Raw genomic sequence first — 27,500 nt, 5'->3', positions numbered from 1 at the left:
ACATGTAGCAGCACAACAACATGGTAGCAACACAATGTGATAGCAGCACAACAACATGGTAGCAACACAACAACAACATGGTAGCAACACAACGTGGTAGCAGCACAACAACATGGTAGCAACACAACAATGTGATAGCAGCACAACAACATGGTAGCAACACAATGTGATAGCAGCACAACAACATGGTAGCACACAACAACAATGGTAGCAACACAATGTGGTAGCAGCACAACAACATGGTAGCAACACAACATGGTAGCAACACAATGGATAGCAGCACAACAACATAGCAGTAGCAACACAATGTGATAGCAGCACAACAACATGGTAGCAACACAACAACAACATGGTAGCAACACAACAACATGGTAGCAACACAATGTGATAGCAGCACAACAACATGGTAGCAACACAATGTGATAGCAACAACATGGTAGCAACACAACAACAATGTGGTAGCAACACAATGTGATAGCAGCACAACAACATGGTAGCAACACAACATGGTAGCAACACAATGTGATAGCAGCACAACAACATAGCAGCACAACAACATGGTAGCAACACAACAACAACATGGTAGCAACACAACAACAACATGGTAGCAACAACATGGTAGCAACACAACGTGGTAGCAGCACAACAACATGGTAGCAACACAACGTGGTAGCAGCACAACAACATGGTAGCAACACAACGTGGTAGCAACACAACATGTGATGTGGTAGCAGCACAACAACATGGTAGCAACACAACGTGGTAGCACAATGTGTAGCAGCACAACAACATGGTAGAAACACAACGTGGTAGCAGCACAGCGTGGTAGCAACACAACATGACATGGTAAAAACACAACATGTGATGGTAGAGTTTGCTAAACAAATACCCACTGGATTGATGCAAATCATGATATCATTCTGCCAAAGTATGCACAGCACTTGGTAGTTAATTAATTGACAAGGTTTTTAGGAAAAGCCCATCCCTCTACCAGGAGGTTTTTAGGAAAAGCCCATCCCTCTACCAGGAGGTGTTTAGGAAAAGCCCATCCCTCTACCAGGAGGTGTTTAGGAAAAGCCCATCCCTCTACCAGGAGGTGTTTAGGAAAAGCCCATCCCTCTACAAGGAGGTTTTTAGGGAAAGCCCATCCCTCTACCAGGAGGTTTTTAGGGAAAGCCCATCCCTCTACCAGGAGGTGTTTAGGAAAAGCCCATCCCTCTACCAGGAGGTGTTTAGGAAAAGCCCATCCCTCTACAAGGAGGTTTTTAGGGAAAGCCCATCCCTCTACCAGGAGGTGTTTAGGAAAAGCCCATCCCTCTACCAGGAGGTTTTTAGGAAAGCCCATCCCTCTACCAGGAGGTTTTTAGGGAAAGCCCATCTCTCTACCAGGAGGTTTTTAGGGAAAGCCCATCCCTCTACCAGGAGGTTTTTAGGGAAAGCCCATCCCTCTACCAGGAGGTTTTTAGGGAAAGCCCATCCATCTACCAGGAGGTTTTTAGGGAAAGCCCATCCCTCTACCAGGAGGTTTTTAGGGAAAGCCCATCCCTCTACCAGGAGGTTTTTAGGGAAAGCCCATCCCTCTACCAGAAGGATTCCGTCCTCGTTCTCTGTATCGCAGATTTTATAAGTGAAGGGAACCAACCCAACGTACAGCCTGACAGATTTCTCCTCCCCCACTGTGTCATGTAGAGCCACAGCCACCTGTCATGAAAATGGGAGAGGACAGAGAGGGAGAGAAAGAGTATAGAGAGCAAGAGGTTAGAGAGAGGATAGAGAGCAGAGAGAGGACAGAGAGTCAAGTTTTATGGCTCCATTTTTAAACAGCCTTCATTATAGTAGGCCTAGGGTTAGGGTAGCAGACGTAGGGCTCAGGTTGAACCAGCCTTCATTTACCATTCCATTCTTGTGTTGCGGCTAAGGAGTATTGGTATCTCTGAGGGGTCTTTGGCCTGGTTTGCTATAACTACCTCTCTCAAAGAGAACATTGTATAAAGTCAGAACATCTGCTGTCTCAGCCAGTGCCTGTCACATGGGAGTACCCCAAGGCTCGATCCTAGGCCCCACGCTCTTCTCAATTTGCATCAACAACATAGCTCAGGCAGTAGGAGGCTCTCCTATCCATTTATATGCAGATGACACAGTCTTATACTCAGCTGGCCACTCCCCAAATGTTTTATTAAATGCTCTACAACAAAGCTTTCTTAGTGTTCAACAAGCTTTCTTAGTGTTCAACAAGCTTTCTCTACCCTTAACATAATTTAGAACACCTCCGAAACAAAGGTCATGTGGTTTGGTAAGAATGTCCCTCTCCCCACAGGTAAGATTACTGCCTCTGAGGGATTAGAGCTTGAGGTACTCACCTCATACAAGTACTTGGGAGTATGGCTAGACAGTACACTGTTCTTCTCTCAGCACATATCAAAGCTACAGGCTAAAGTTAAATCTAGACTTTTTATTTACCTTTATTTAACTAGGCAAGTCAGTTAAGAACAAATTCTTATTTTCAATGACCCACTGTTAACTGCCTGTTCAGGGGCAGAACGACAGATTTGTACCTTGTCAGCTCGGGGGTTTGAACTTGCAACCTTCCGGTTACTAGTCCAACACTAACCACTAGGCTACCCTGCCGCCCCAGGGGTTTAGACTTGGTTTCCTCTATCATAATCGCTCCTCTTTCACCCCAGCTGCCAAACTAATCCTGATTCAGATGACTACCCTACCCATGCTAGACTACGGAGATGTAATTTATAGATGGGCAGGTAAGGGTGTTCGAGCGACTAGATGTTCTTTACCATTCAGCCATCAGATTTGTCACCAATGCTCCTTACAAGACACATCACTGCACTCTATGCTCTTTAAATTGGTCATCTCTGTACCCGTCGCAAGACCCAGTGGTTGATGCTCATTTATAAACCCCTCTTAGTGTAACAGTATAGCTTCCGTCCCTCTCCTCGTCCCTACCTGGGCTCCAACCAGGGACACATCAACAACTGCCTCCCACAAAGCATTGTTACCCATCACTCCACAAAAGCCACAACCCTTGCAGAGCAAAGGGAACAACTACTTCAAGGTCTCAGAGCGAGTGACGTCACCGATTGAAACGGTCAGTCCAGCCCCGAAGGTCAGGACTACAGGTCAGTCTACAGGTCAGACTACAGGTCAGTCCAGCCCTGAAGGTCAGGACTACAGGTCAGTCTACAGGTCAGACTATAGGTCAGTCCAGCCCTGAAGACAGGACTACAGGTCAGACTACAGGTCAGTCCAGCCCTGAAGACAGGACTACAGGTCAGTCCAGCCCCGAAGGTCAGGACTACAGGACTACAGGTCAGTCCAGCCCTGAAGACAGGACTACAGGTCAGTCCAGCCCTGAAGACAGGACTACAGGTCAGTCCAGCCCCGAAGACAGGACTACAGGTCAGTCTACAGGTCAGGACTACAGGTCAGTCCAGCCCTGAAGTCAGGACTACAGGTCAGTCCAGGTCAGTCTGACAGGTCAGACTACAGGTCAGTCTACAGGTCAGTCCAGCCCTGAAGACAGGACTACAGGTCAGTCCAGCCCTGAAGACAGGACTACAGGTCAGGACTACAGGGTCAGGTCAGTCCAGCCCTGAAGAAGACAGGGACTACAGGTCAGTCCAGCCCCAGGACAGGTCAGGACTACAGGTCAGTCCAGCCCTGAAGACAGGACTACAGGTCAGTCCAGCCCTACAGGTCAGGACTACAGGTCAGTCCAGCCCTGAAGACAGGACTACAGGTCAGACAGGTCACAGGTCAGACTACAGGTCAGTCTAGCTGAAGACAGGACTACAGGTCAGACTACAGGTCAGACTACAGGTCAGTCCAGCCCTGAAGACAGGACTACAGGTCAGACTACAGGTCAGACTATAGGTCAGTCCAGCCCTGAAGACAGGACTACAGGTCAGACTACAGGTCAGACTACAGGTCAGTCCAGCCCTGAAGACAGGACTACAGGTCAGACTACAGGTCAGACTATAGGTCAGTCCAGCCCTGAAGACAGGACTACAGGTCAGACTACAGGTCAGACTATAGGTCAGTCCAGCCCTGAAGACAGGACTACAGGTCAGACGGGTCAGACACGGGTCAGACTACAGGTCAGTCCAGTTGGTTCTGTAGCAGCAGTAAGGTCAGAGATGCAGGACCCCATTTTGTAGGACAAAACATTAAGATGTAGAATACACTGTTTGAACAGATATCCCTCTATGACACGTTGAGTAAGCAATCATGTCATAGTCTGATCTATTCATGACATTTCTATCCACAACGTTCAGAACATTTACACTGACAGAAGGCTAACGCTGTCTGCCTCCTAAATGGCACCCTACTCCCTAGTGTCAGCTGAGGCCTATGGGCCCTGGGCTAAAGTAGTGCACTATATAGGGAATAGGGTGTGATTTGGGACACAACCCCTGGCTGGCTCAAGCCCCTCCACTACAGCCACTCAGTAGACTGCAGTCTGTCCTCTCCGTTCCCTAGGGAACCACAGTAACACGACACCCTTCTATCTGGCCTTGGACAGATAGCAGACTCTGGGTAGGATCTGGGTCGGATCCACTTACACTGACTGAGGTGCTGCTGGGTGGAGGGTGGAGAATGGAGGATGGAGGGTGGAGGATGGAGCCCCCCCCTCCCCCCGGCCCCCCAGAATGGGCCTACTGTTGGGGGGGGGTAAGGCGCCAGAACCCCCGTCCCCCCCGAGCTTGTCTGACATAGGAGCCCAACTCTGACCTAAAACAATGGCTGACATCTGGCTCTGTGAGTCTGTATTTTCTCTACTGTTACTACTACTACCACTAGGTCTATTCTCTGTGGATGTCCTTAGCTTACCTGCTCAATGAGTTGGCAGTCTGACACCTTGGCAGACCTTTACACTACGGGAATACTCTCTCCCTATCCATGGCAACACAGAATATCACGCTCCAGGATAACTGGGGTCAACCTTGAAGAGAGGGCACTGAAAGGCAGTGAAGGCGCTCTTCTACTAACTTCAGGATGCAGATTCTACCAGGACTAGTGAGTCATCAGTACAGATAATGTAGTAGTCATCATTATCAACAGATTCTACCAGGACTAGTCAGTCATCAGTACAGATAATGTAGTAGTCATCATTATCAACAGATTCTACCAGGACTAGTCAGTCATTATCAACAGATTCTACCAGGTCTAGTCAGTCATCAGTACAGATAATGTAGTAGACATCATTATCAACAGATTCTATCAGGACTAGTCAGTCATTATCAACAGATTCTACCAGGACTAGTCATCATTATCAACAGATTCTATCAGGACTAGTCAGTCATTATCAACAGATTCTACCAGGACTAGTCATCATTATCAACAGATTCTATCAGGACTAGTCAGTCATTATCAACAGATTCTACCAGGACTAGTCATCATTATCAACAGATTCTACCAGGACTAGTCAGTCATCAGTACAGATAATGTAGTAGTCATCATTATCAACAGATTCTATCAGGACTAGTCAGTCATTCGTACAGATAATGTAGTAGTCATTATCAACAGATTCTACCAGGACTAGTCATCATTATCAACAGATTCTACCAGGACTAGTCAGTCATCAGTACAGATAATGTAGTAGTCATCATTATCAACAGATTCTACCAGGACGAGTCAGTCATTCGTACAGATAATGTAGTAGTCATCATTATCAACAGATTCTACCAGGACTAGTCAGTCATTCGTAGAGATAATGTAGTAGTCATTATCAACAGATTCTACCAGGACTAGTCATCATTATCAACAGATTCTACCAGGACTAGTCAGTCATCAGTACAGATAATGTAGTAGTCATCATTATCAACAGATTCTATCAGGACTAGTCAGTCATTCGTACAGATAATGTAGTAGTCATTATCAACAGATTCTACCAGGACTAGTCATCATTATCAACAGATTCTACCAGGACTAGTCAGTCATCAGTACAGATAATGTAGTAGTCATCATTATCAACAGATTCTACCAGGACTAGTCAGTCATCAGTACAGATAATGTAGTAGTCATCATTATCAACAGATTCTACCTGGACTAGTGAGTCATTAGCACAGATAATGTAGTAGTCATTATCAACAGATTCTACCAGGATGAGTCAGTCATCAGTACAGATAATGTAGTAGTTATCATTATCAACAGATGTGAGTCATTAGTACAGATGATAATGATGACTACTAGACTCTCAACCTTCTGTTGATAATAATGACTATAATCACCATCGTCCTATAGGTCTATTGAGAAGGAAGCTACAGCCATCACCCTCATCCTATAGGTCTATTGAGAAGGAAGCTACAGTTATCACCCTCATCCTATAGGTCTATTGAGAAGGAAGCTACAGTTATCACCCTCATCCTATAGGTCTATTGAGAAGGAAGCTACAGTTATCACCCTCATCCTATAGGTCTATTGAGAAGGAAACTACAGTTATCACCCTCATCATATACAGTACCAGTCAAAAGTTTGGAAACACCTACTCATTCAAGAGTTCTCTTTCTACATTGTAGAATAATAGTGAAAACATCAAAACTATGAAATAACACATATGGAATCATGCAGTAACCCCCCAAGAAAGTGTTAAACAAATCTAAATATATTTTATATTTGAGATTCTTCAAAATAGCCACCCTTTGCCTTGATGACAGCTTTGCACACTCAGAGTAGGTGAACGGATGATCTCTGCATGTGTGGTTCCCACCGTGAAGCATGGAGGAGGAGGTCTGGCTAATTGTCTACACATAGTGGCTGTGAGTTGGTCTGGCTAATAGTCTATACATAGTGGCTGCGAGTTGGTCTGGCTAATAGTCTATAAATAGTGGCTGTGAGTTGGTCTGGCTAATAGTCTTTTCATAGTGGCTGTGAGTTGGTCTGGCTAATAGTCTATACATAGTGGCTGTGAGTTGGTCTGGCTAATAGTCTTTTCATAGTGGCTGTGAGTTGGTCTGGCTAATAGTCTTTTCATAGTGGCGGTGAGTTGGTCTGGCTAATAGTCTTTTCATAGTGGCTGTGAGTTAGTCTGGCTAATAGTCTATACATAGTGGCTGTGAGTTGGTCTGGCTAATAGTCTTTTCATAGTGGCTGTGAGTTGGTCTGGCTAATAGTCTATACATAGTGGCTGTGAGTTGGTCTGGCTAATAGTCTTTTCATAGTGGCTGTGAGTTGGTCTGGCTAATAGTCTATACATAGTGGCTGTGAGTTGGTCTGGCTAATTGTCTACACATAGTGGCTGTGAGTTGGTCTGGCTAATAGTCTATACATAGTGGCTGTGAGTTGGTCTGGCTAATAGTCTACACATAGTGGCTGTGAGTTGGTCTGGCTAATTGTCTACACATAGTGGCTGTGAGTTGGTCTGGCTAATAGTCTATACATAGTGGCTGTGAGTTGGTCTGGCTAATAGTCTATACATAGTGGCTGTGAGTTGGTCTGGCTAATAGTCTATAAATAGTGGCTGTGAGTTGGTCTGGCTAATAGTCTATACATAGTGGCTGTGAGTTGGTCTGGCTATTTGTCTATAAATAGTGGCTGTGAGTTGGTCTGGCTAATAGTCTTTTCATAGTGGCTGTGAGTTGGTCTGGCTAATAGTCTTTTCATAGTGGCTGTGAGTTAGTCTGGCTAATAGTCTATAAATAGTGGCTGTGAGTTGGTCTGGCTAATAGTCTATACATAGTGGCTGTGAGTTGGTCTGGCTAATAGTCTTTTCATAGTGGCTGTGAGTTGGTCTGGCTAATAGTCTTTTCATAGTGGCTGTGAGTTGGTCTGGCTAATAGTCTATAAATAGTGGCTGTGAGTTGGTCTGGCTAATAGTCTATACATAGTGGCTGTGAGTTGGTCTGGCTAATAGTCTTTTCATAGTGGCTGTGAGTTGGTCTGGCTAATAGTCTTTTCATAGTGGCTGTGAGTTGGTCTGGCTAATAGTCTATAAATAGTGGCTGTGAGTTGGTCTGGCTAATAGTCTATAAATAGTGGCTGTGAGTTGGTCTGGCTAATAGTCTATACATAGTGGCTGTGAGTTGGTCTGGCTAATAGTCTATAAATAGTGGCTGCGAGTTGGTCTGGCTAATACTCTTTTCATAGTGGCTGTGAGTTGGTCTGGCTAATAGTCTATAAATAGTGGCTGTGAGTTGGTCTGGCTAATAGTCTATACATAGTGGCTGTGAGTTGGTCTGGCTAATAGTCTATACATAGTGGCTGTGAGTTGGTCTGGCTAATAGTCTTTTCATAGTGGCTGTGAGTTGGTCTGGCTAATAGTCTATAAATAGTGGCTGTGAGTTGGTCTGGCTATTTGTCTATAAATAGTGGCTGTGAGTTGGTCTGGCTAATAGTCTATAAATAGTGGCTGTGAGTTGGTCTGGCTAATAGTCTATACATAGTGGCTGTGAGTTGGTCTGGCTAATACTCTTTTCATAGTGGCTGTGAGTTGGTCTGGCTAATAGTCTATAAATAGTGGCTGTGAGTTGGTCTGGCTAATACTCTTTTCATAGTGGCTGTGAGTTGGTCTGGCTAATAGTCTATACATAGTGGCTGTGAGTTGGTCTGGCTATTTGTCTATAAATAGTGGCTGTGAGTTCGTCTGGCTATTTGTCTATAAATAGTGGCTGTGAGTTGGTCTGGCTATTTGTCTAAATATAGTGGCTGTGTGTGTGAGCGATAAGAACACAGAATGATTTGTCCTAAATGTCCTGAGACATTACACTGAGACAACAGAACAGAGAAGGTCAAAACAGAGCAGGTCAGAACAGAACAGAGCAGAGCAAAGCAGGTCAGATCAGAGCAAAGCAGGTCAGATCAGAGCAGAGCAGGTCAGAGCAGAGCAAAGCAGGTCAGAGCAGAGCAAAGCAGGTCAGAGCAGAGCAGAGCAGGTCAGAGCAGAACAGAGCAAAGCAAAACAAAGCAGGTCAGAGCAGAGCAGAGCAGGTCAGAGCAGAACAGAGCAAAGCAGGTCAGAGCAGAGCAAAGCAGGTCAGAGCAGAGCAGAGCAGAGCAGAGCAGAGCAGAACAGAGCAAAGCAAAACAAAGCAGGTCAGATCAGAGCAAAGCAGGTCAGAGCAGAGCAAAGCAGGTCAGAGCAGAGCAGAGCAGGTCAGAGCAGAACAGAGCAGAGCAGGTCAGAGCAGAACAGAGCAAAGCAGGTCAGAGCAGAGCAGAGACCTTAATTTAAAAAACAAGCTTATTTCTGACACACAACACCTAAGCTACACTCATACAGTCTGAGTGTGTTACACACAATTTTATCAGCGAAACTAATTCAACTATGTCAATCTCTTACAAATCCTAAAGTAGACACAGGTAACCTCCATTTGCTCGGTGGTTTCCTTGTTCATGTCAACATCTCTCAATGTCTAGACTCCAAACGGTGCCAGTAGGTCCTGGCTGTCTGAGGAACAGACCAGGGGGAGAGGCCCGCCGGCTGTCTGAGGAACAGACCAGGGGGAGAGGCCCGCCGGCTGTCTGAGGAACAGACCAGGGGGAGAGGCCCGCCGGCTGTCTGAGGAACAGACCAGGGGGAGAGGCCCGCCGGCTGTCTGAGGAACAGACCAGGGGGAGAGGCCCGCCGGCTGTCTGAGGAACAGACCAGGGGGAGAGGAGGCTGTCTGAGGAACAGACCAGGGGAGCAGAGGCCGCCGGCTGTCTGAGGAACAGACCAGGGGAGAGGCCCGCCGGCTGTCTGAGGAACAGACCAGGGGGAGAGGCCCGCCGGCTGTCTGAGGAACAGACCAGGGGGAGAGGCCCGCCGGCTGTCTGAGGAACAGACCAGGGGGAGAGGCCCGCCGGCTGTCTGAGGAACAGACCAGGGGAGAGGCCCGCCGGCTGTCTGAGGAACAGACCAGGGGGAGAGGCCCGCCGGCTGTCTGAGGAACAGACCAGGGGAGAGGCCCGCCGGCTGTCTGAGGAACAGACCAGGGGAGAGGCCCGCCGGCTGTCTGAGGAACAGACCAGGGGGAGAGGCCCGCCGGCTGTCTGAGGAACAGACCAGGGGGAGAGGCCCGCCGGCTGTCTGAGGAACAGACCAGGGGGAGAGGCCCGCCGGCTGTCTGAGGAACAGACCAGGGGAGAGGCCCGCCGGCTGTCTGAGGAACAGACCAGGGGAGAGGCCCGCCGGCTGTCTGAGGAACAGACCAGGGGGAGAGGCCCGCCGGCTGTCTGAGGAACAGACCAGGGGAGAGGCCCGCCGGCTGTCTGAGGAACAGACCAGGGGGAGAGGCCCGCCGGCTGTCTGAGGAACAGACCAGGGGGAGAGGCCCGCCGGCTGTCTGAGGAACAGACCAGGGGAGAGGCCCGCCGGCTGCCCAGACCAGGGGGAGAGGCTGCTGTCTGAGGAACAGACCAGGGGGGAACAGGGAGAGGCCCGCCGGCTGTCTGAGGAACAGACCAGGGGGAGAGGCCCGCCGGCTGCCTGAGGAACAGACCAGGGGGAGAGGCCCGCCGGCTGTCTGAGGAACAGACCAGGGGGGGAGAGGCCCGCCGGCTGTCTGAGGAACAGACCAGGGGGAGAGGCCCGCCGGCTGTCTGAGGAACAGACCAGGGGGGGAGAGGCCCGCCGGCTGTCTCTGAGGAACAGACCAGGGGGGGGAGAGGCCCGCCGGCTGTCTGAGGAACAGACCAGGGGAGAGGCCCGCCGGCTGTCTGAGGAACAGACCAGGGGGAGAGGCCCGCCGGCTGTCTGAGGAACAGACCAGGGGGAGAGGCCCGCCGGCTGTCTGAGGAACAGACCAGGGGGAGAGGCCCGCCGGCTGTCTGAGGAACAGACCAGGGGGAGAGGCCCGCCGGCTGTCTGAGGAACAGACCAGGGGGAGAGGCCCGCCGGCTGTCTGAGGAACAGACCAGGGGAGAGGCCCGCCGGCTGTCTGAGGAACAGACCAGGGGGAGAGGCCCGCCGGCTGTCTGAGGAACAGACCAGGGGAGAGGCGCCGGCTGTCTGAGGAACCGCCGGCTGTCTGAGGAACAGACCAGGGGGAGAGGCCCGCCGGCTGTCTGAGGAACAGACCAGGGGAGAGGCCCGCCGGCTGTCTGAGGAACAGACCAGGGGGAGAGGCCCGCCGGCTGTCTGAGGAACAGACCAGGGGGAGAGGACCGCCGGCTGTCTGAGGAACAGACCAGGGGGAGAGGCCCGCCGGCTGTCTGAGGAACAGACCAGGGGGAGAGGCCCGCCGGCTGTCTGAGGAACAGACCAGGGGGAGAGGCCCGCCGGCTGTCTGAGGAACAGACCAGGGGGAGAGGCCCGCCGTCTGCCTGAGGAACAGACCAGGGGGAGAGGCCCGCCGGCTGTCTGAGGAACAGACCAGGGGGAGAGGCCCGCCGGCTGTCTGAGGAACAGACCAGGGGGAGAGGCCCGCCGGCTGTCTGAGGAACAGACCAGGGGGAGAGGCCCGCCGGCTGTCTGAGGAACAGACCAGGGGGAGAGGCCCGCCGGCTGTCTGAGGAACAGACCAGGGGAGAGGCCCGCCGGCTGTCTGAGGAACAGACCAGGGGGAGAGGCCCGCCGGCTGTCTGAGGAACAGACCAGGGGAGAGGCCCGCCGGCTGTCTGAGGAACAGACCAGGGGGAGAGGCCCGCCGGCTGTCTGAGGAACAGACCAGGGGGAGAGGCCCGCCGGCTGTCTGAGGAACAGACCAGGGGGAGAGGCCCGCCGGCTGTCTGAGGAACAGACCAGGGGAGAGGCCCGCCGGCTGTCTGAGGAACAGACCAGGGGAGAGGCCCGCCGGCTGTCTGAGGAACAGACCAGGGGAGAGGACCGCCGGCTGTCTGAGGAACAGACCAGGGGAGAGGACCGCCGGCTGTCTGAGGAACAGACCAGGGGGAGAGGACCGCCGGCTGCCTGAGGAACAGACCAGGGGGAGAGGCCCGCCGGCTGCCTGAGGAACAGACCAGGGGGAGAGGCCCGCCGGCTGCCTGAGGAACAGACCAGGGGGAGAGGCCCGCCGGCTGTCTGAGGAACAGACCAGGGGGAGAGGACCGCCGGCTGTCTGAGGAACAGACCAGGGGGAGAGGCCCGCCGGCTGTCTGAGGAACAGACCAGGGGGAGAGGCCCGCCGGCTGTCTGAGGAACAGACCAGGGGGAGAGGCCCGCCGGCTGTCTGAGGAACAGACCAGGGGGAGAGGCCCGCCGGCTGTCTGAGGAACAGACCAGGGGAGAGGCCCGCCGGCTGTCTGAGGAACAGACCAGGGGGAGAGGCCCGCCGGCTGTCTGAGGAACAGACCAGGGGAGAGGCCCGCCGGCTGTCTGAGGAACAGACCAGGGGAGAGGCCCGCCGGCTGTCTGAGGAACAGACCAGGGGAGAGGCCCACCGGCTGTCTGAGGAACAGACCAGGGGAGAGGCCCGCCGGCTGTCTGAGGAACAGACCAGGGGAGAGGCCCGCCGGCTGTCTGAGGAACAGACCAGGGGAGAGGCCCGCCGGCTGTCTGAGGAACAGACCAGGGGGAGAGGCCCACCGGCTGTCTGAGGAACAGACCAGGGGGAGAGGCCCGCCGGCTGTCTGAGGAACAGACCAGGGGGAGAGGACCGCCGGCTGTCTGAGGAACAGACCAGGGGGAGAGGCCCGCCGGCTGTCTGAGGAACAGACCAGGGGGAGAGGCCCGCCGGCTGTCTGAGGAACAGACCAGGGGGAGAGGCCCGCCGTCGGCCTGAGGAACAGACCAGGGGGAGAGGCCCGCCGTCGGCCTGAGGAACAGACCAGGGGGAGAGGCCCGCTGGCTGTCTGAGGCTGGGCACTCATTTTCCCCTCTTCCTCTCCTCCAGTCTCCAGGTTTAAAAAAAAAAATCTTTATATCAACTGTGAAGACAAATAGTGAATATTAGCGAGAGCCTGACAAATTCTCACACAAAACGAGGGAGAGAAGGGAGAGACATTTCTATGTAGAGGGAGGAAGTGGGGGGGGGGGGTCCAGACTGCCACCATTTAGTTGCATATTGCGACCCTTTGACTCGGATGTGCGTTCGTGTTACATTGTTAATTAGTAACGTCAGTGTGAACCCAAAATGCATGATAATCACTGGATTAGGTTGTACATGAAAATATTTAGAATCACAACATGAAAAGATGAAACGATGTATTTGTTAGAGTACAGTATTGTACATGTTTTAATAAAGCAATGTGAATGTCTTAGTGGCAGCAGGGGTTAAGGTTAGTCTGGAGTCCTGGAGGGAGGGATCGACTCACTGGCTGTGCTGCTTACTGATACTGAAGGGTGAGTCAACAAAACGCTCGCCAAGGTGTGGGTTTAGGCTTCCATGGGAAGGAGAGTGCAACGACTCTGACCTCCGCGCGGCTACAGGCCCAGCCAGGACAGGACAGGACCTCTCCGCGCGGCCAACAGGCCCAGCCAGGACAGGACCTCTCCGCGCGGCTACAGGCCCAGCCAGGACAGGACCTCTCCGCGCGGCTACAGGCCCAGCCAGGACAGGACCTCTCCGCGCAGGGCTACAGGCTCCAGCCAGGACAGGACCTCTCGCGCGGCTACAGGCCCAGCCCACTGCTGAAGTCTACAGGACAGGGACCTCTCCGCGCGGCTACAGGCCCAGCCAGGACAGGACCTCCGCGCGGCTACAGGCCCAGCCAGGACAGGACCTCTCCGCGCGGCTACAGGCCCAGCCAGGACAGGACCTCTCCGCGCGGCTACAGGCCCAGCCAGGACAGGACCTCTCCGCGCGGCTACAGGCCCAGCCAGGACAGGACCTCTCCGCGGCTACAGGCCCAGCCAGGACAGGACCTCTCCGCGCGGCTACAGGCCCAGCCAGGACAGGACCTCTCCGCGCGGCTACAGGCCCAGCCAGGACAGGACCTCTCCGCGCGGCTACAGGCCCAGCCAGGACAGGACCTCTCCGCGCGGCTACAGGCCCAGCCAGGACAGGACCTCTCCGCGCGGCTACAGGCCCAGCCAGGACAGGACCTCTCCGCGCGGCTACAGGCCCAGCCAGGACAGGACCTCTCCAGGCCCGCGGCTACAGGCCCAGCCAGGACAGGACCTCTCCCGCGGCTACAGGCCCAGCCAGGACAGGACCTCTCCGCGCGGCTACAGGCCCAGCCAGGACAGGACCTCTCCGCGCGGCTACAGGCCCAGCCAGGACAGGACCTCTCCCGCGGCTACAGGCCCAGCCAGGACAGGACCTCTCCGCGCGGCTACAGGCCCAGCCAGGACAGGACCTCTCCGCGCGGCTACAGGCCCAGCCAGGACAGGACCTCTCCGCGCGGCTACAGGCCCAGCCAGGACAGGACCTCTCCGCGCGGCTACAGGCCCAGCCAGGACAGGACCTCTCCGCGCGGCTACAGGCCCAGCCAGGACAGGACCTGTCCAAGTCTACAGGCCCAGCCAGGACAGGACCTGTCCAAGTCTACAGGCCCAGCCAGGACAGGACCTGTCCAAGTCTACAGGCCCAGCCAGGAAAGGACCTGTCCAAGTCTACAGGCCCAGCCAGGACAGGACCTGTCCAAGTCTACAGGCCCAGCCAGGACAGGACCTGTCCAAGTCCAGCCAGGACAGGAGGCCCAGCCAGGACAGGACCTGTCCAAGTCTATAGGCCCAGGTCAAAACGGAGAACACCATCGTGTTCGCAACAGTCAAAACAATCCATAGTGGTCATGTTGTTTTTAGGCCAAACCTTTCGGATGTACAGACGTTTTTGTGAGAAGACTGATTTTCGGGACGTAGCTCTGTCACCTCCCACCGCAGATTGGTTGTCTCATTGTCTGATAAACACTGCTGTAGCTCTGTCACCTCCCACTGCAGATGGGTTGTCTCCTAGTCTAATAAACACTGCTGTAGCTCTGCCACCTCCCACTGCAGATGGGTTGTCTCCTAGTCTGATAAACACCGCTGTAGCTCTGCCACCTCCCACTGCAGATGGGTTGTCTCCTAGTCTGATAAACACTGCTGTAGCTCTGTCACCTCCCACTGCAGATGGGTTGTCTCCTAGTCTGATAAACACCGCTGTAGCTCTGCCACCTCCCACTGCAGATGGGTTGTCTCCTAGTCTGATAAACACCGCAGATGGGATGTCTCCTAGTCTGATAAACACTGCTGTAGCTCTGTCACCTCCCACCGCAGATGGGTTGTCTTATTGTCTGATAAACACTGCTGTAGCTCTGTCACCTCCCACTGCAGATGCGGAAGGCTGCTATTGGTGAAGGCGGTGGATTGAAACGCAGCCTATACAAAAAAATAATAGATCTCTAGTTTAAACTGGTGGATTTTGATGGAAATGTTTTTATTATGTTACTTAGATTGACGTAACGGGTCTATAAACTCTTACGGAGAATGGTTAACTTAGCATTATTTAGAGACCCCGCCCAAAGTTTGAGTTTTGTTTTATTTAGGGGGCTCATTTCTCATTCAGGGGGGTTGAGCCTGGGGCTGTTGCGGTGACCGTAATACTGCCACACTTGGGGTTACAAGGCAGTGAAATTCCACTTGACCGTTCAGTCACGGTAATTAGGCTTCTCCAAGGTCTGATGCTGCCGATGGTCATTAGTAACCTACCGAACTTGCTAACTGCCTGGTACTCAGCACTTTATTGTCCATCTAAATCACTCTGACATCAACGCAAATGTAATCAAAAATATAATCAAACACTTCATGAGAGGCCATGAGCTCATGTTGCGCAACATTTCTATAGGCTATGCGTGAGAAAACAGAGTGATGGCCTCTAATAAAAAGAGGAGGTTCCCATCAGCTTTCTATAGGCTCGGCCTACTTTATCTATTTCTCAACTTTCCCAATATTAAGCACATTGTTTATCTTTACAACAGGAGTATAGTTTACCTGCTGGCATGAAAATGACCCACGGGAAAAGCGTCCTCCATTCGCTATTTAAGTGCATAGATAACGTATTTTTCCCCTCTACCGTGTTTCAGGACAGGTGCATGATAATGGTCCGTTATTAATCAAAACAATCAGTTTCTATGATGGCAATTTGCATACACTCCAGAATGTTATGAAGAGTGATCAGATGAATTGCAATTAATTGCAAAGTCCCTCTTTGCCATGCAAATTAACTGAATCCCCAAAAAACATTTCCACTGCATTTCAGCCCTGCCACAAAAGGACCAGCTGACATCATGTCAGAGATTCTCTCATTAACACAGGTGTGAATGTTGACAAGGCTGGAGATCACTCTGTCATACTGATTCAGTTTGAATAACAGACTGGAAGCTTCTAAAGGAGGGTGGTGCTTGGAATCATTGTTCTTCCTCTGTCAACCATGGTTACCTGCAAGGAAACACGTGCCGTCAGCATTGCTTTGCATGAAAAAGGCTTCACAGGCAAGGATATTGCTGTCAGTAAGATTGCACCTAAATCAACCATTTATCAGATCATCAAGAACTTCAAGGAGAGCGGTTCAATTGTTGTGAAGAAGGCTTCAGGGAGCCCAAGAAAGTCCAGCAAGCGCCAGGACCGTCTTCTAAAGTTGATTCAGCTGGGGGATCAGGGCACCACCAGTACAGAGCTTGCTCGGGAATGGCAGCAGGAAGGTGTGAATGCATCTGCACGCACAGTGAGGTGAAGACTTTTGGAGGATGGCCTGGTGTCAAGGAGGGCAGCAAAGCAGCCACTTCTCTCCAGGGAAAACATCAGGGACAGACTGATATTCTGCAAAAGGTACAGGGATTGGACTGCTGAGGGCTGGGGTAAAGTCATTTTCTCTGATGAATCCCCTTTCCGATTGTTTGGGGTATTAGGAAAAAAGCTTGTCCGGAGAAGACAAGGTGAGCGCTACCGTCAGTCCTTTGTCATGCCAACAGTAAAGCATCCTGAGACCATTCATGTGTGGGGTTGCTTCTCAGCCAAGGGAGTGGGCTCACTCACAATTTTGCTTAAGAACACAGCCATGAATAAAGAATGGTACCAACACATCCTCAGAGAGCAACTTCTCCCAACCATCCAGGAACAGTTTGGTGATGAACAATGCCTTTTCCAGCATGATGGAGCAACTTTCCATAAGGCAAAAGTGATAACTAAGTGGCTCGGGGAACAAAACATCGATATTTTGGGTCCATGGCCAGGAAACTCGCCAGACCTTAATCCCATTGAGAACTTGGTCAATCCTCAAGAGACGGGTGGACAAACAAAAACCCACAAATTCTGACAAACTCCAAGCATTGATTATGCAAGAATGGGCTGCCATCAGTCAGGATGTGGCCCAGAAGTTAATTGACAGCATGCCAGGACGGATTGCAAAGGTCTTGAAAAGGAAGGGTCAACATTGCAAATATTGACTCTTTGCATCAACTTTGTGTAATTGTCAATAAAAGCCTTTAACACTTATGAAAAGCTTGTAATTATACTTCAGTATTCCATAGTAACATCTGACAAAAATATCTAAAGACACTGAAGCAGCAAACTTTGTGGAAATTAATATTTGTGTCATTCTCAAAACTTTTGGCCAAGACTGTACAAACGGATGTATTTATGGCATTGGCATTTCATATTAATTAACCATATGAGAGAATGCAGAGTCCACATTCGGCTAATTGATTAGTGTGTGTGTGTGTGTGTGTGTGTGTGTGTGTGTGTGTGTGTGTGTGTGTGTGTGTGTGTGTGTGTGTGTGTGTGTGTGTGTGTGTGTGTGTGTGTGTGTGTGTGTGTTGGGGGGCCGCCGTTGGGAGCGTACGACTGCGTGGCCATGTATGACACCAACACCATCATTAAGTTTGTCTGATCGTCGACGACAAGACAGCCTATTGGGAGGAGGTTAGAGCCCTGGCACAGCGGTGCCGGTAGAAACATCCCTCAACGTCGTCGGCGACGAGACAGCCTATTGGGAGGAGGTTAGAGCCCTGGCACAGCGGTGCCGGTAGAAACATCCCTCAACGTCGTCGGCGACGAGACAGCCTATTGGGAGGAGGTTAGAGCCCTGGCACAGCGGTGCCGGTAGAAACATCCCTCAACGTCGTCGGCGACGAGACAGCCTATTGGGAGGAGGTTAGGGCCCTGGCACAGCGGTGCCGGTAGAAACATCCCACATCGTCGTCGGCGACGAGACAGCCTATTGGGAGGAGGTTAGAGCCCTGGCACAGCGGTGCCGGTAGAAACATCCCTCAACGTCGTCGGCGACGAGACAGCCTATTGGGAGGAGGTTAGAGCCCTGGCACAGCGGTGCCGTGGAAACATCCCACATCGTCGTCAGCGACGAGACAGCCTATTGGGAGGAGGTTAGAGCCCTGGCACAGCGGTGCCGTGGAAACATCCCACATCGTCGTCGGCGACGAGACAGCCTATTGGGAGGAGGTTAGAGCCCTGGCACAGCGGTGCCGGTAGAAACATCCCACATCGTCGTCGGCGACGAGACAGCCTATTGGGAGGAGGTTAGAGCCCTGGCACAGCGGTGCCGGTAGAAACATCCCACATCGTCGTCGGCGACGAGACAGCCTATTGGGAGGAGGTTAGAGCCCTGGCACAGCGGTGCCGGTAGAAACATCCCACATCGTCGTCGGCGACGAGACAGCCTATTGGGAGGAGGTTAGAGCCCTGGCACAGCGGTGCCGTGGAAACATCCCACATCGTCGTCGGCGACGAGACAGCCTATTGGGAGGAGGTTAGAGCCCTGGCACAGCGGTGCCGTGGAAACATCCCACATCGTCGTCGGCGACGAGACAGCCTATTGGGAGGAGGTTAGAGCCCTGGCACAGCGGTGCCGGTAGAAACATCCCACATCGTCGTCGGCGACGAGACAGCCTATTGGGAGGAGGTTAGAGCCCTGGCACAGCGGTGCCGGTAGAAACATCCCACACCGTCGTCGGCGACGAGACAGCCTATTGGGAGGAGGTTAGAGCCCTGGCACAGCGGTGCCGTGGAAACATGCCACATCGTCGTCGGCGACGAGACAGCCTATTGGGAGGAGGTTAGAGCCCTGGCACAGCGGTGCCGGTAGAAACATCCCACATCGTCGTCGGCGACGAGACAGCCTATTGGGAGGAGGTTAGAGCCCTGGCACAGCGGTGCCGGTAGAAACATCCCACATCGTCGTCGGCGACGAGACAGCCTATTGGGAGGAGGTTAGAGCCCTGGCACAGCGGTGCCGTGGAAACATCCCTCATCGTCGACGGCGACGAGACAGCCTATTGGGAGGAGGTTAGAGCCCTGGCACAGCGGTGCCGGTAGAAACATCCCACATCGTCGTCGGCGACGACGAGACAGCCTATTGGGAGGAGGTTAGAGCCCTGGCACAGCGGTGCCGTGGAAACATCCCACATCGTCGTCGGCGACGAGACAGCATATTGGGAGGAGGTTAGAGCCCTGGCACAGCGGTGCCGGTAGAAACATCCCACATCGTCGTCGGCGACGAGACAGCCTATTGGGAGGAGGTTAGAGCCCTGGCACAGCGGTGCCGTGGAAACATCCCACATCGTCGTCGGCGACGAGACAGCCTATTGGGAGGAGGTTAGAGCCCTGGCACAGCGGTGCCGGTAGAAACATCCCTCATCGTCGACGGCGACGAGACAGCCTATTGGGATGAGGTTAGAGACCTGGCACAGCGGTGCCGGTAGAAACATCCCACATCGTCGTCGGCGACGAGACAGCCTATTGGGAGGAGGTTAGAGCCCTGGCACAGCGGTGCCGTGGAAACATCCCACATCGTCAGCAAAACAAAGGAGCTGATGGTGGACGACAGGAAACAGGGGAAGCAGCATGGACAGGACTGCAGTGGAGAGGGTGAAAAGGTTCATGTTCCCCGGCGTGCACCTCACTGAGGACATGACATGGTCCAATCACACCACCGCCGTGGTGAAGAAGGCGCAGCAGCACCTCTTCAACCTCAGGCGGCTGAAGACATTCAGCATGGGCCCACTGGGGGCGAGCTCCCTGCCCTCCAGGACATCTACACCAGGCAGTGTCTGAGGAAGGCACGAAAGACCCTCAAGGACTCCAGTCACCCAAGCCACGGACCATCTGGCAAGCAGTAGTGGAGTATCAGGTCTCGGCACAACAGACACTGAGACAGTTTCTACCACCAGGCCATCAGACTGCTGAAAAGCTCAACCTAGCGGTCTTCCTGCACAGACCTGCACCTTAGAGACTATATGCACTTAGAGACTTAGAGACTATATGCACCTTAGAGACTATATGCACCTTAGAGACTATATGCACCTTAGAGACTATATGCACCTTAGAGACTATATGCACCTTAGAGACTATATGCACCTTAGAGACTATATGCACCTTAGAGACTATATGCACCTTAGAGACTATATGCACCTTAGAGACTATATGCACCTTAGAGACTATATGCACCTTAGAGACTATATGCACCTTAGAGACTATATGCACCTTAGAGACTATATGCACCTTAGAGACTATATGCACCTTAGAGACTATATGCACCTTAGAGACTATATGCACCTTAGAGACTATATGCACCAGACATTATTTGCACTGACTATCCACACATCCAACCCTTACACACACACACACACACACACACACAACACACACACACACACACACACACACACACACACACACACACACACACACACACACACACACACACACACACACACACACACACTTCGATTATACAGATTCATGTTGTGTAATGTTGAGAGCTTAGCACACAGGCACTTCCCTGCACCTTTAATAACTGCTGTTCACTGGGTATGTGACCAATACATTTCAATTGATTTTGTGTTGAGTTGTAAAAACTAACATCAGTAAACATACATCTGTTCAGCACACTGCCTGACCTACGCAGGGCATCAATTCACTGCATCAGGGATTCCCTGCCCTCCTTTCAGCCCTTCCTCTCCTCCTCTCCTTATCTCCTCTCCTCATCTCCTCTCCGTCGTCTGTAGGCCTATGAGGTATGTTGCTAGCAAAATACACTTTTTCTCCAAACCATCCATGTTACACAGCTGCATTGAATGATATAATGTTCGGAAAACATTAGTGAAACCTGATAATAGTCCGAATGTGTCTCCTTAACAGACATGGCTTGATTGTAATGTCCGCACATGTGGAGGACTGTTAAAACTAGTGTGGACACCAAGTCATCTGTTGACAAAAAAATGGTTCAACGAAATGCACCATGGATAATGAATTAAAGCTAGCTATTGCTGTCATATTGATGTGCTAATACTCCGATGCATTGCAAGTGGGCAATTCCATGGTCAGGGATTTACGCTGAGACTCCAATGATTCACTTTAAAATGTAGGTCCAACAAATACAACTCTATGCACAATGACCTTGGAATATAATATCGTTGTTTAAAGACGATGAAACAAGCAGGACAGCTAGTCAGACAGCCAGCTGGCTAGCGCTTTGGATAGCCTAGCTACAGTATGCTAGCTGTCAACTCACCCCTCTCTCGACGCCTGCAGTCTATGAAGAATAAAACACTTCGGAAAGTGACCACCGTGCATAAAACCAGCTGTCACGACGTGCTCTCGCTACCTGTCCCCAGTAACCTCCCGTTTCGCCGTGCATGAGGTATCTGTTTGCTGAATATCGTCGGTTTAGTAACGCAAGCAGCATCCGAACATCCTCTCACCTGCTCTTTTCTTCTCCGCTGGTTGGGTGGGAACGGAGCACCCACGACAAGTGAACCGACAACCTCACAGTGGCGCATGCGCAAAGCCGGTATCACATCTCATGTTCACCTTTCATGGCAGCAGACGACAGATAATACGAAACTGTGATCGCAACATTGTATCTAAATGTACAAGTTGCACCATTGTATCCGACTTTTTGACTGTGATATTGCATGCAATCCATGCGCCAATAGTTCTATACTTCACAATGAAATGTGTGTTTCCTTCTGATGTGATGTAAGATCTCTACATCGACAATTATTTATTACTATCGATCGTCTATTAGGCCCGAGCAGGCTAATCTATTGATCATAGATGGGAGTATGTTCAACCAGTATAAGGCCCTAGCAGGCTAATCTATTGGTCATAGATGGGAGTATGTTCAACCAGTATAAAGCATGCATTTATTTTGTTATTTGTAGAAAATAAAAAATAAAAATGTTTACCCCTTTTTTCTTCACATTTTCGTGATATCCAATTGGTAGTTACAGTCTTGTCCCGTCGCTGCATCTCCAATGCATTTCTGTGAGCCTGCTTTATTGTTTGCCATGATAATTAGGTCAACAGCGCCGTCCGTTGGACACCGTTTCAGATCTCATGTTGGGAGGGATATTTGATAGAGTATGAATGATGCAACAAAAAGGATGCGATACATTCGAGAAGGTAATAAAACAACTATAATGAGTCTTTGACATTTCAATTTCTACAACGCATCTGAATTCCTGCTTTCATATGCACTACTATAAACCACATGTTTATGAGGCTTTTTCTATAAAAATGTGTCCAAATATATCTATATAATAATAATATTACAATAAATATTACATCCCAAAGATGTAATAAAGATCCCAGGGATAAATGTAGGAGCTGGTATGCTGTATAGGCATGTTGTATTAAAACCAGAGACTTGCACACAGGGATAAATGTAGAAGCTGGTATGCTGTATAGGCATGTTGTATTAAAACCAAAGACTTGTTGTATAGGCATGTTGTATTAAAACCAAAGACTTGCACGCAGGGATAAATGTAGGAGCTGGTATGCTGTATAGGCATGTTGTATTAAAACCAGAGACTTGCACACAGGGATAAATGTAGGAGCTGGTATGCTGTATAGGCATGTTGTATTAAAACCAGAGACTTGCACACAGGGATAAATGTAGGAGCTGGTATGTTGTATAGGCATGTTGTATTAAAACCAGAGACTTGCACAGGCAGGGATAAATGTAGGAGCTGGTATGCTGTATAGGCATGTTGTATTAAAACCAGAGACTTGCACGCAGGGATAAATGTAGGAGCTGGTATGCTGTATAGGCATGTTGTATTAAAACCAGAGACTTGCACGCAGGGATAAATGTAGGAGCTGGTATGCTGTATAGGCATGTTGTATTAAAACCAGAGACTTGCACGCAGGGATAAATGTAGGAGCTGGTATGCTGTATAGGCATGTTGTATTAAAACCAGAGACTTGCACGCAGGGATAAATGTAGGAGCTGGTATGCTGTATAGGCATGTTGTATTAAAACCAGAGACTTGCACACAGGGATAAATGTAGGAGCTGGTATGTTGTATAGGCATGTTGTATTAAAACCAGAGACTTGCAGGCAGGGATAAATGTAGGAGCTGGTATGTTGTATAGGCATGTTGTATTAAAACCAGAGACTTGCCGCCATGACACTTGACATTAGTGCGCATCTTATTCCACCGCCATGACATAGTGCGCATCTTATTCCACCGCCATGACATGGTGCGCATCTTATTCCACCGCCATGACATGGTGCGCATCTTATTCCACCGCCATGACATGGTGCGCATCTTATTCCACCGCCATGACATAGTGCGCATCTTATTCCACCGCCATGACTTATCTTCCACCGCCATGACATAGTGCGCATCTTATTCCACCGCCATGACATCTTATTCCACCGTGACGCATCTTATTCCACCGCCCATAGTGACTTATTCCACCGCCATGGTGCGCATCTTATTCCACCGCCATGACTTGGTGCGCATCTTATTCCACCGCCATGACATAGTGCCCATCTTATTCTTATGCCCATCCACCGCCATGACATGGTGGGCATCTTGCCCAGACAGCCATAGCCAGGAGCGCACTGGCAGCTGGACTGACAGACAGACACAGACAGACAACCAGCTAAATGTGGCCAGGGCGGTCACCTGATGATTGCTCAATCTTGACTCACGGTTCAGGAATACACTATATTACGCCTAAAGCAACAACAAGCAATGTGATTTAGATTTGGTACAAAAGGTATGTGTGAAAAAAAATGTATACTTTTATTAATGTTTTTTTAATAACGTTATTTCTTATCCACGTAACATGGAAATAATGGTTATTTTGACTGGTTATTATTGTGCCATGACAGCTTGCCTTGAGAGAGTAGTTTACTGCGGAACATTTTTTTTTAGATATCAATTTAAGTCAGCTACATTCACAACCGGTAAGGACAAGGGAGTGTCTGTCAACTAAGTGTAAGTTGGATGACTAGGTCGTTTTTCTGCAGTGATTGAAGGAAGATGACGGTGACCTACTCCAGTAAAGTCGCCAACGCCACGTTCTTCGGTTTCCATAGACTTCTACTGCGATGGAGAGGCAGCATCTACAAACTGCTTTATCGGGAGTTTATAGTCTTTGTACTGTTATATACCTTGGTGAGCCTCGTTTACAGGTAGGCATAATATTACGCTATTACGCGTTTTTCCTTAAAAACATTAGTATTGTCACAAATAAAAGTCCTCGGTGAAATATGAATCATATAATTGTTATGTTATTTGTGTATGTATATTATATAACAGTATCTATTATCTGATTTTAATGTGTTTATAACTGTGATTACAAATGAAGATGTAATATGAGCCTTTGATTTGACTTTGCATGATGGGTCCGTAATTGATTTGTATCGCTGTGATATATCAATAACTGCATGTGAACAAACCTATAATGTTACTTAATTAATTAACACATCTGTCAATCTAGACTTGCTCTCTCAGACCCTGAAAAGCGTTTCTTTGAAAAGTTGGCTCTTCACTGTAACAAGTATGCAGAACAGATTCCAGTCACGTTTGTGCTTGGTAAGTCAGCACAACTTGTGCAGGTTGATATCAGCGCATGCGCACTGAGTAGTTTATAGTATTAGCCTATTATCTCTATGAGCTACTAGCGCTGTGCTGAGATGAGAATGCCTGTTTCTACCTGAATACTGTAGAGGTGCTTTCCAGATGTGCTGAAAGTGCTTTACAGTTTAAGCGGGAAATTCACCTCATCCGCAACCCCATGTGTAGCTTGCCTGGCGACCCAAACTCTTCGCTCCAGCCAAACGCTACGCCACGCCCACATATGTTAGTTTCTTCTCCGCGGTAATGTAGCGAACATAAGAGCAGCGGAAGAATTCAGTTTGAGTCGTCGGGCAAATGTGTGTCCGCCACCTAAAAACAGAATGACAACAGAGTGCAATTCTTTCTCGATCACCACACACACACGCACACTGATACACACCCACACACACGCGCGCACGCACAAACACCGACACACACCGCGTTAACTGTCTGACTTGCTTGCTACTATCCAACCAAATGAACCCAACTGATCCTCAACAGTGCCAGGCAACAAACTAATGATCGTGATTTGTCAACCCTTTTACTTAATAACAGAAGCTCTCCGACAGACACTGATTCCAATGGGGAAATGAACTGGTGATTGAGTTAATGGAAGGAAATCATTAGGATTCGGACCAAAGCAGGGAAAGAGGGATATTGTTGGGTTTGCTGGAGTGCTTTGCATGGCATATCAGATTGTTGCTTAATAGTGTTGTGCTTCTGTGTGAATGGCACAAAGTGGCTTTCATGACATTTATGTATCTCAGTTTATGTCAATAAAATATTGATATGGACTGGGATGAAGTTGCCCTAGACAATGATCTAGGGGTCAATTTTCTGTTTTGAGCTTGAGGCTCAAATGTAGCCTGAAGAGTACTGCACTAGGTTGGAGTTAAAACCTACAGGACTGTTTTGGTATCTTTCCAGGAACAAGGTTGGAGTTTAAAACCTCCAGGAAGATATCTCTCCAGGAACAGCCCTGTTCCTGGGAGACACCTTGGAGTTTAACTCCAACCTACAGGAAGTATCTCTCCAGGAACAGGGTTGGAGTTTAAAGCCCTACAGGAAGATATCTCTCCAGGAACAAGGTTGGAGTTTAAAACCTACAGGAAGATATCTCTCCAGGAACAAGGTTGGAGTTTAAAACCTACAGGAAACCCTGCTCCTATCTCTCCAGGAACAAGGTTGGAGTTTAAAACCTACAGGAAGATATCTCTCCAGGAACTGCTCCTGGAGGATACCCTCCTGGAGTTTTAAAACCTCCAGGAAGATATCTCTCCAGGAACAGGGTTGGAGTTTAAAACCTGTACCAGGAATGTATCTCTCCAGGAACAAGGTTGGAGTTTAAACCTACAGGAAGATATCTCTCCAGGAACAGGGTTGGAGTTTAAACCTACAGGAAGGTATCTCTCCAGGAACAGGGTTGGAGTTTAAAACCTACAGGAGGGTATCTCTCCAGGAACAGGGTTGGAGTTTAAAACCTACAGGAGGGTATCTCTCCAGGAACAAGGTTGGAGTTTAAACCTACAGGAAGGTATCTCTCCAGGAACAGGGTTGGAGTTTAAAACCTTTAGGAGGATGTAGAACCCTGGTGTAGATGATGCTGATATCTCCTCCTCCCTGTAGGTTTCTACATCACCCTGGTGTAGATGATGCTGATATCTCCTCCTCCCTGCAGGTTTCTACGTAACCCTGGTGGTCAACCGTTGGTGGAACCAGTTTGTGAATCTGCCTTGGCCCGACCGCCTCATGTTCCTGGTCTCCAGCTGTGTTCACGGCCACGACGAGCAGGGCCGCCTCCTCAGACGCACGCTGATACGCTACGTCAACCTCACCTCACTGCTCATCTTCCGGTCTGTCAGCACCGCCGTCTGTAAGAGATTCCCCACCATGGAGCATGTGGTGGAGGCAGGTACGACCCCCAAGGGGATAACGGAATGCATATAGATGGGGTCAGGAGGTCAGGAGAAAACTCATTTTGACAGATAGATTCTGTACATAACTTCACGGACCAAGTAGTGGAAGCAGGTACCTCAATGACATGTGCTTGGCCTTACCTGACCCCAATAGAATACACATAGGTGGGGTCAAAGGTCGACCAGGTTTGGTTTACAGGTTTGGTTCAGATCAAGAAAGTTCACTCAACCTTCAGTAAAAAAAAAATACTTGTATCCCTTTTTCTCCCCAATTTCTAATTGGTAGTTACAGTCTTGTCTCATCGCTGCAACTCCCGTACGGACTTGGGAGAGGCGAAGGTCGAGAGCCGTGTGTCCTCCGAAACACAACCCAACCAAGCCGCACTGCTTCTTGCCACAATTCTCAATTAACCCGGAAGCCAGCCGCACCAATGTGTTGGAGGAAACACCGTACACCTGGTAACCGTGTCAGCATGCACTGTGCCTGGACCACCACAGGAGTCGCTAGAGCACGATGGGACAAGAACATCCCTTTTGGGCCAAACACTCCACTAACCCGGACGACGCTGGGCCAATTGTGCACCAGCCTGGTCTCGAACCAGGATCTCTAGTGGCACAGCCTTAGACCACTGAGCCTGGTCTCGAACCAGGATCTCTAGTGGCACAGCCTTAGACCACTGAGCCTGGTCTCGAACCAGGATCTCTAATGGCACAGCCTTAGACCACTGAGCCTGGTCTCGAACCAGGATCTCTAATGGCACAGCCTTAGACCACTGAGCCTGGTCTCGAACCAGGATCTCTAGTGGCACAGCCTTAGACCACTGAGCCTGGTCTCGAACCAGGATCTCTAGTGGCACAGCCTTAGACCACTGAGCCTGGTCTCGAACCAGGATCTCTAGTGGCACAGCCTTAGACCACTGA

At 50.3% G+C, this 27,500-nt stretch overlaps 1 protein-coding gene and 1 pseudogene across 5 annotated transcripts in view; one reads left to right on the top strand and one right to left on the bottom strand.

Moving 5' to 3' along the window:
- The window catches only part of LOC124019769, a 110,054-nt pseudogene extending 88,500 nt beyond the window's left edge, over positions 1-21,554 (bottom strand).
- Positions 21,555-23,669: 2,115 nt separating this feature from the next.
- The window catches only part of LOC124019768 (bestrophin-3-like), a 19,156-nt gene continuing 15,325 nt past the window's right edge, over positions 23,670-27,500 (top strand). For 3 of the 5 annotated variants that reach the window (XM_046335194.1, XM_046335193.1, XM_046335191.1), the window contains exons 1-4: positions 23,670-23,818; positions 24,072-24,236; positions 24,545-24,639; positions 26,342-26,575. In XM_046335194.1, coding sequence (XP_046191150.1) covers positions 24,085-24,236; positions 24,545-24,639; positions 26,342-26,575 — 481 coding nt within the window. In that variant the 5' untranslated portion in view covers positions 23,670-23,818; positions 24,072-24,084. Of the gene's footprint in view, positions 23,819-24,071; positions 24,237-24,544; positions 24,640-26,341; positions 26,576-27,500 lie in introns of those variants that run through there. The other 2 variants (XM_046335192.1, XM_046335195.1) reach the window with 2 other exon arrangements.

The sequence above is a fragment of the Oncorhynchus gorbuscha genome, unplaced genomic scaffold (genome assembly GCF_021184085.1).
Source record: "Oncorhynchus gorbuscha isolate QuinsamMale2020 ecotype Even-year unplaced genomic scaffold, OgorEven_v1.0 Un_scaffold_675, whole genome shotgun sequence".
NCBI lineage: Eukaryota > Metazoa > Chordata > Actinopteri > Salmoniformes > Salmonidae > Oncorhynchus > Oncorhynchus gorbuscha.
The sequence above is the reverse complement of the archived record's forward strand: the minus strand, read 5'-3'. Positions and strand labels throughout refer to the sequence as shown.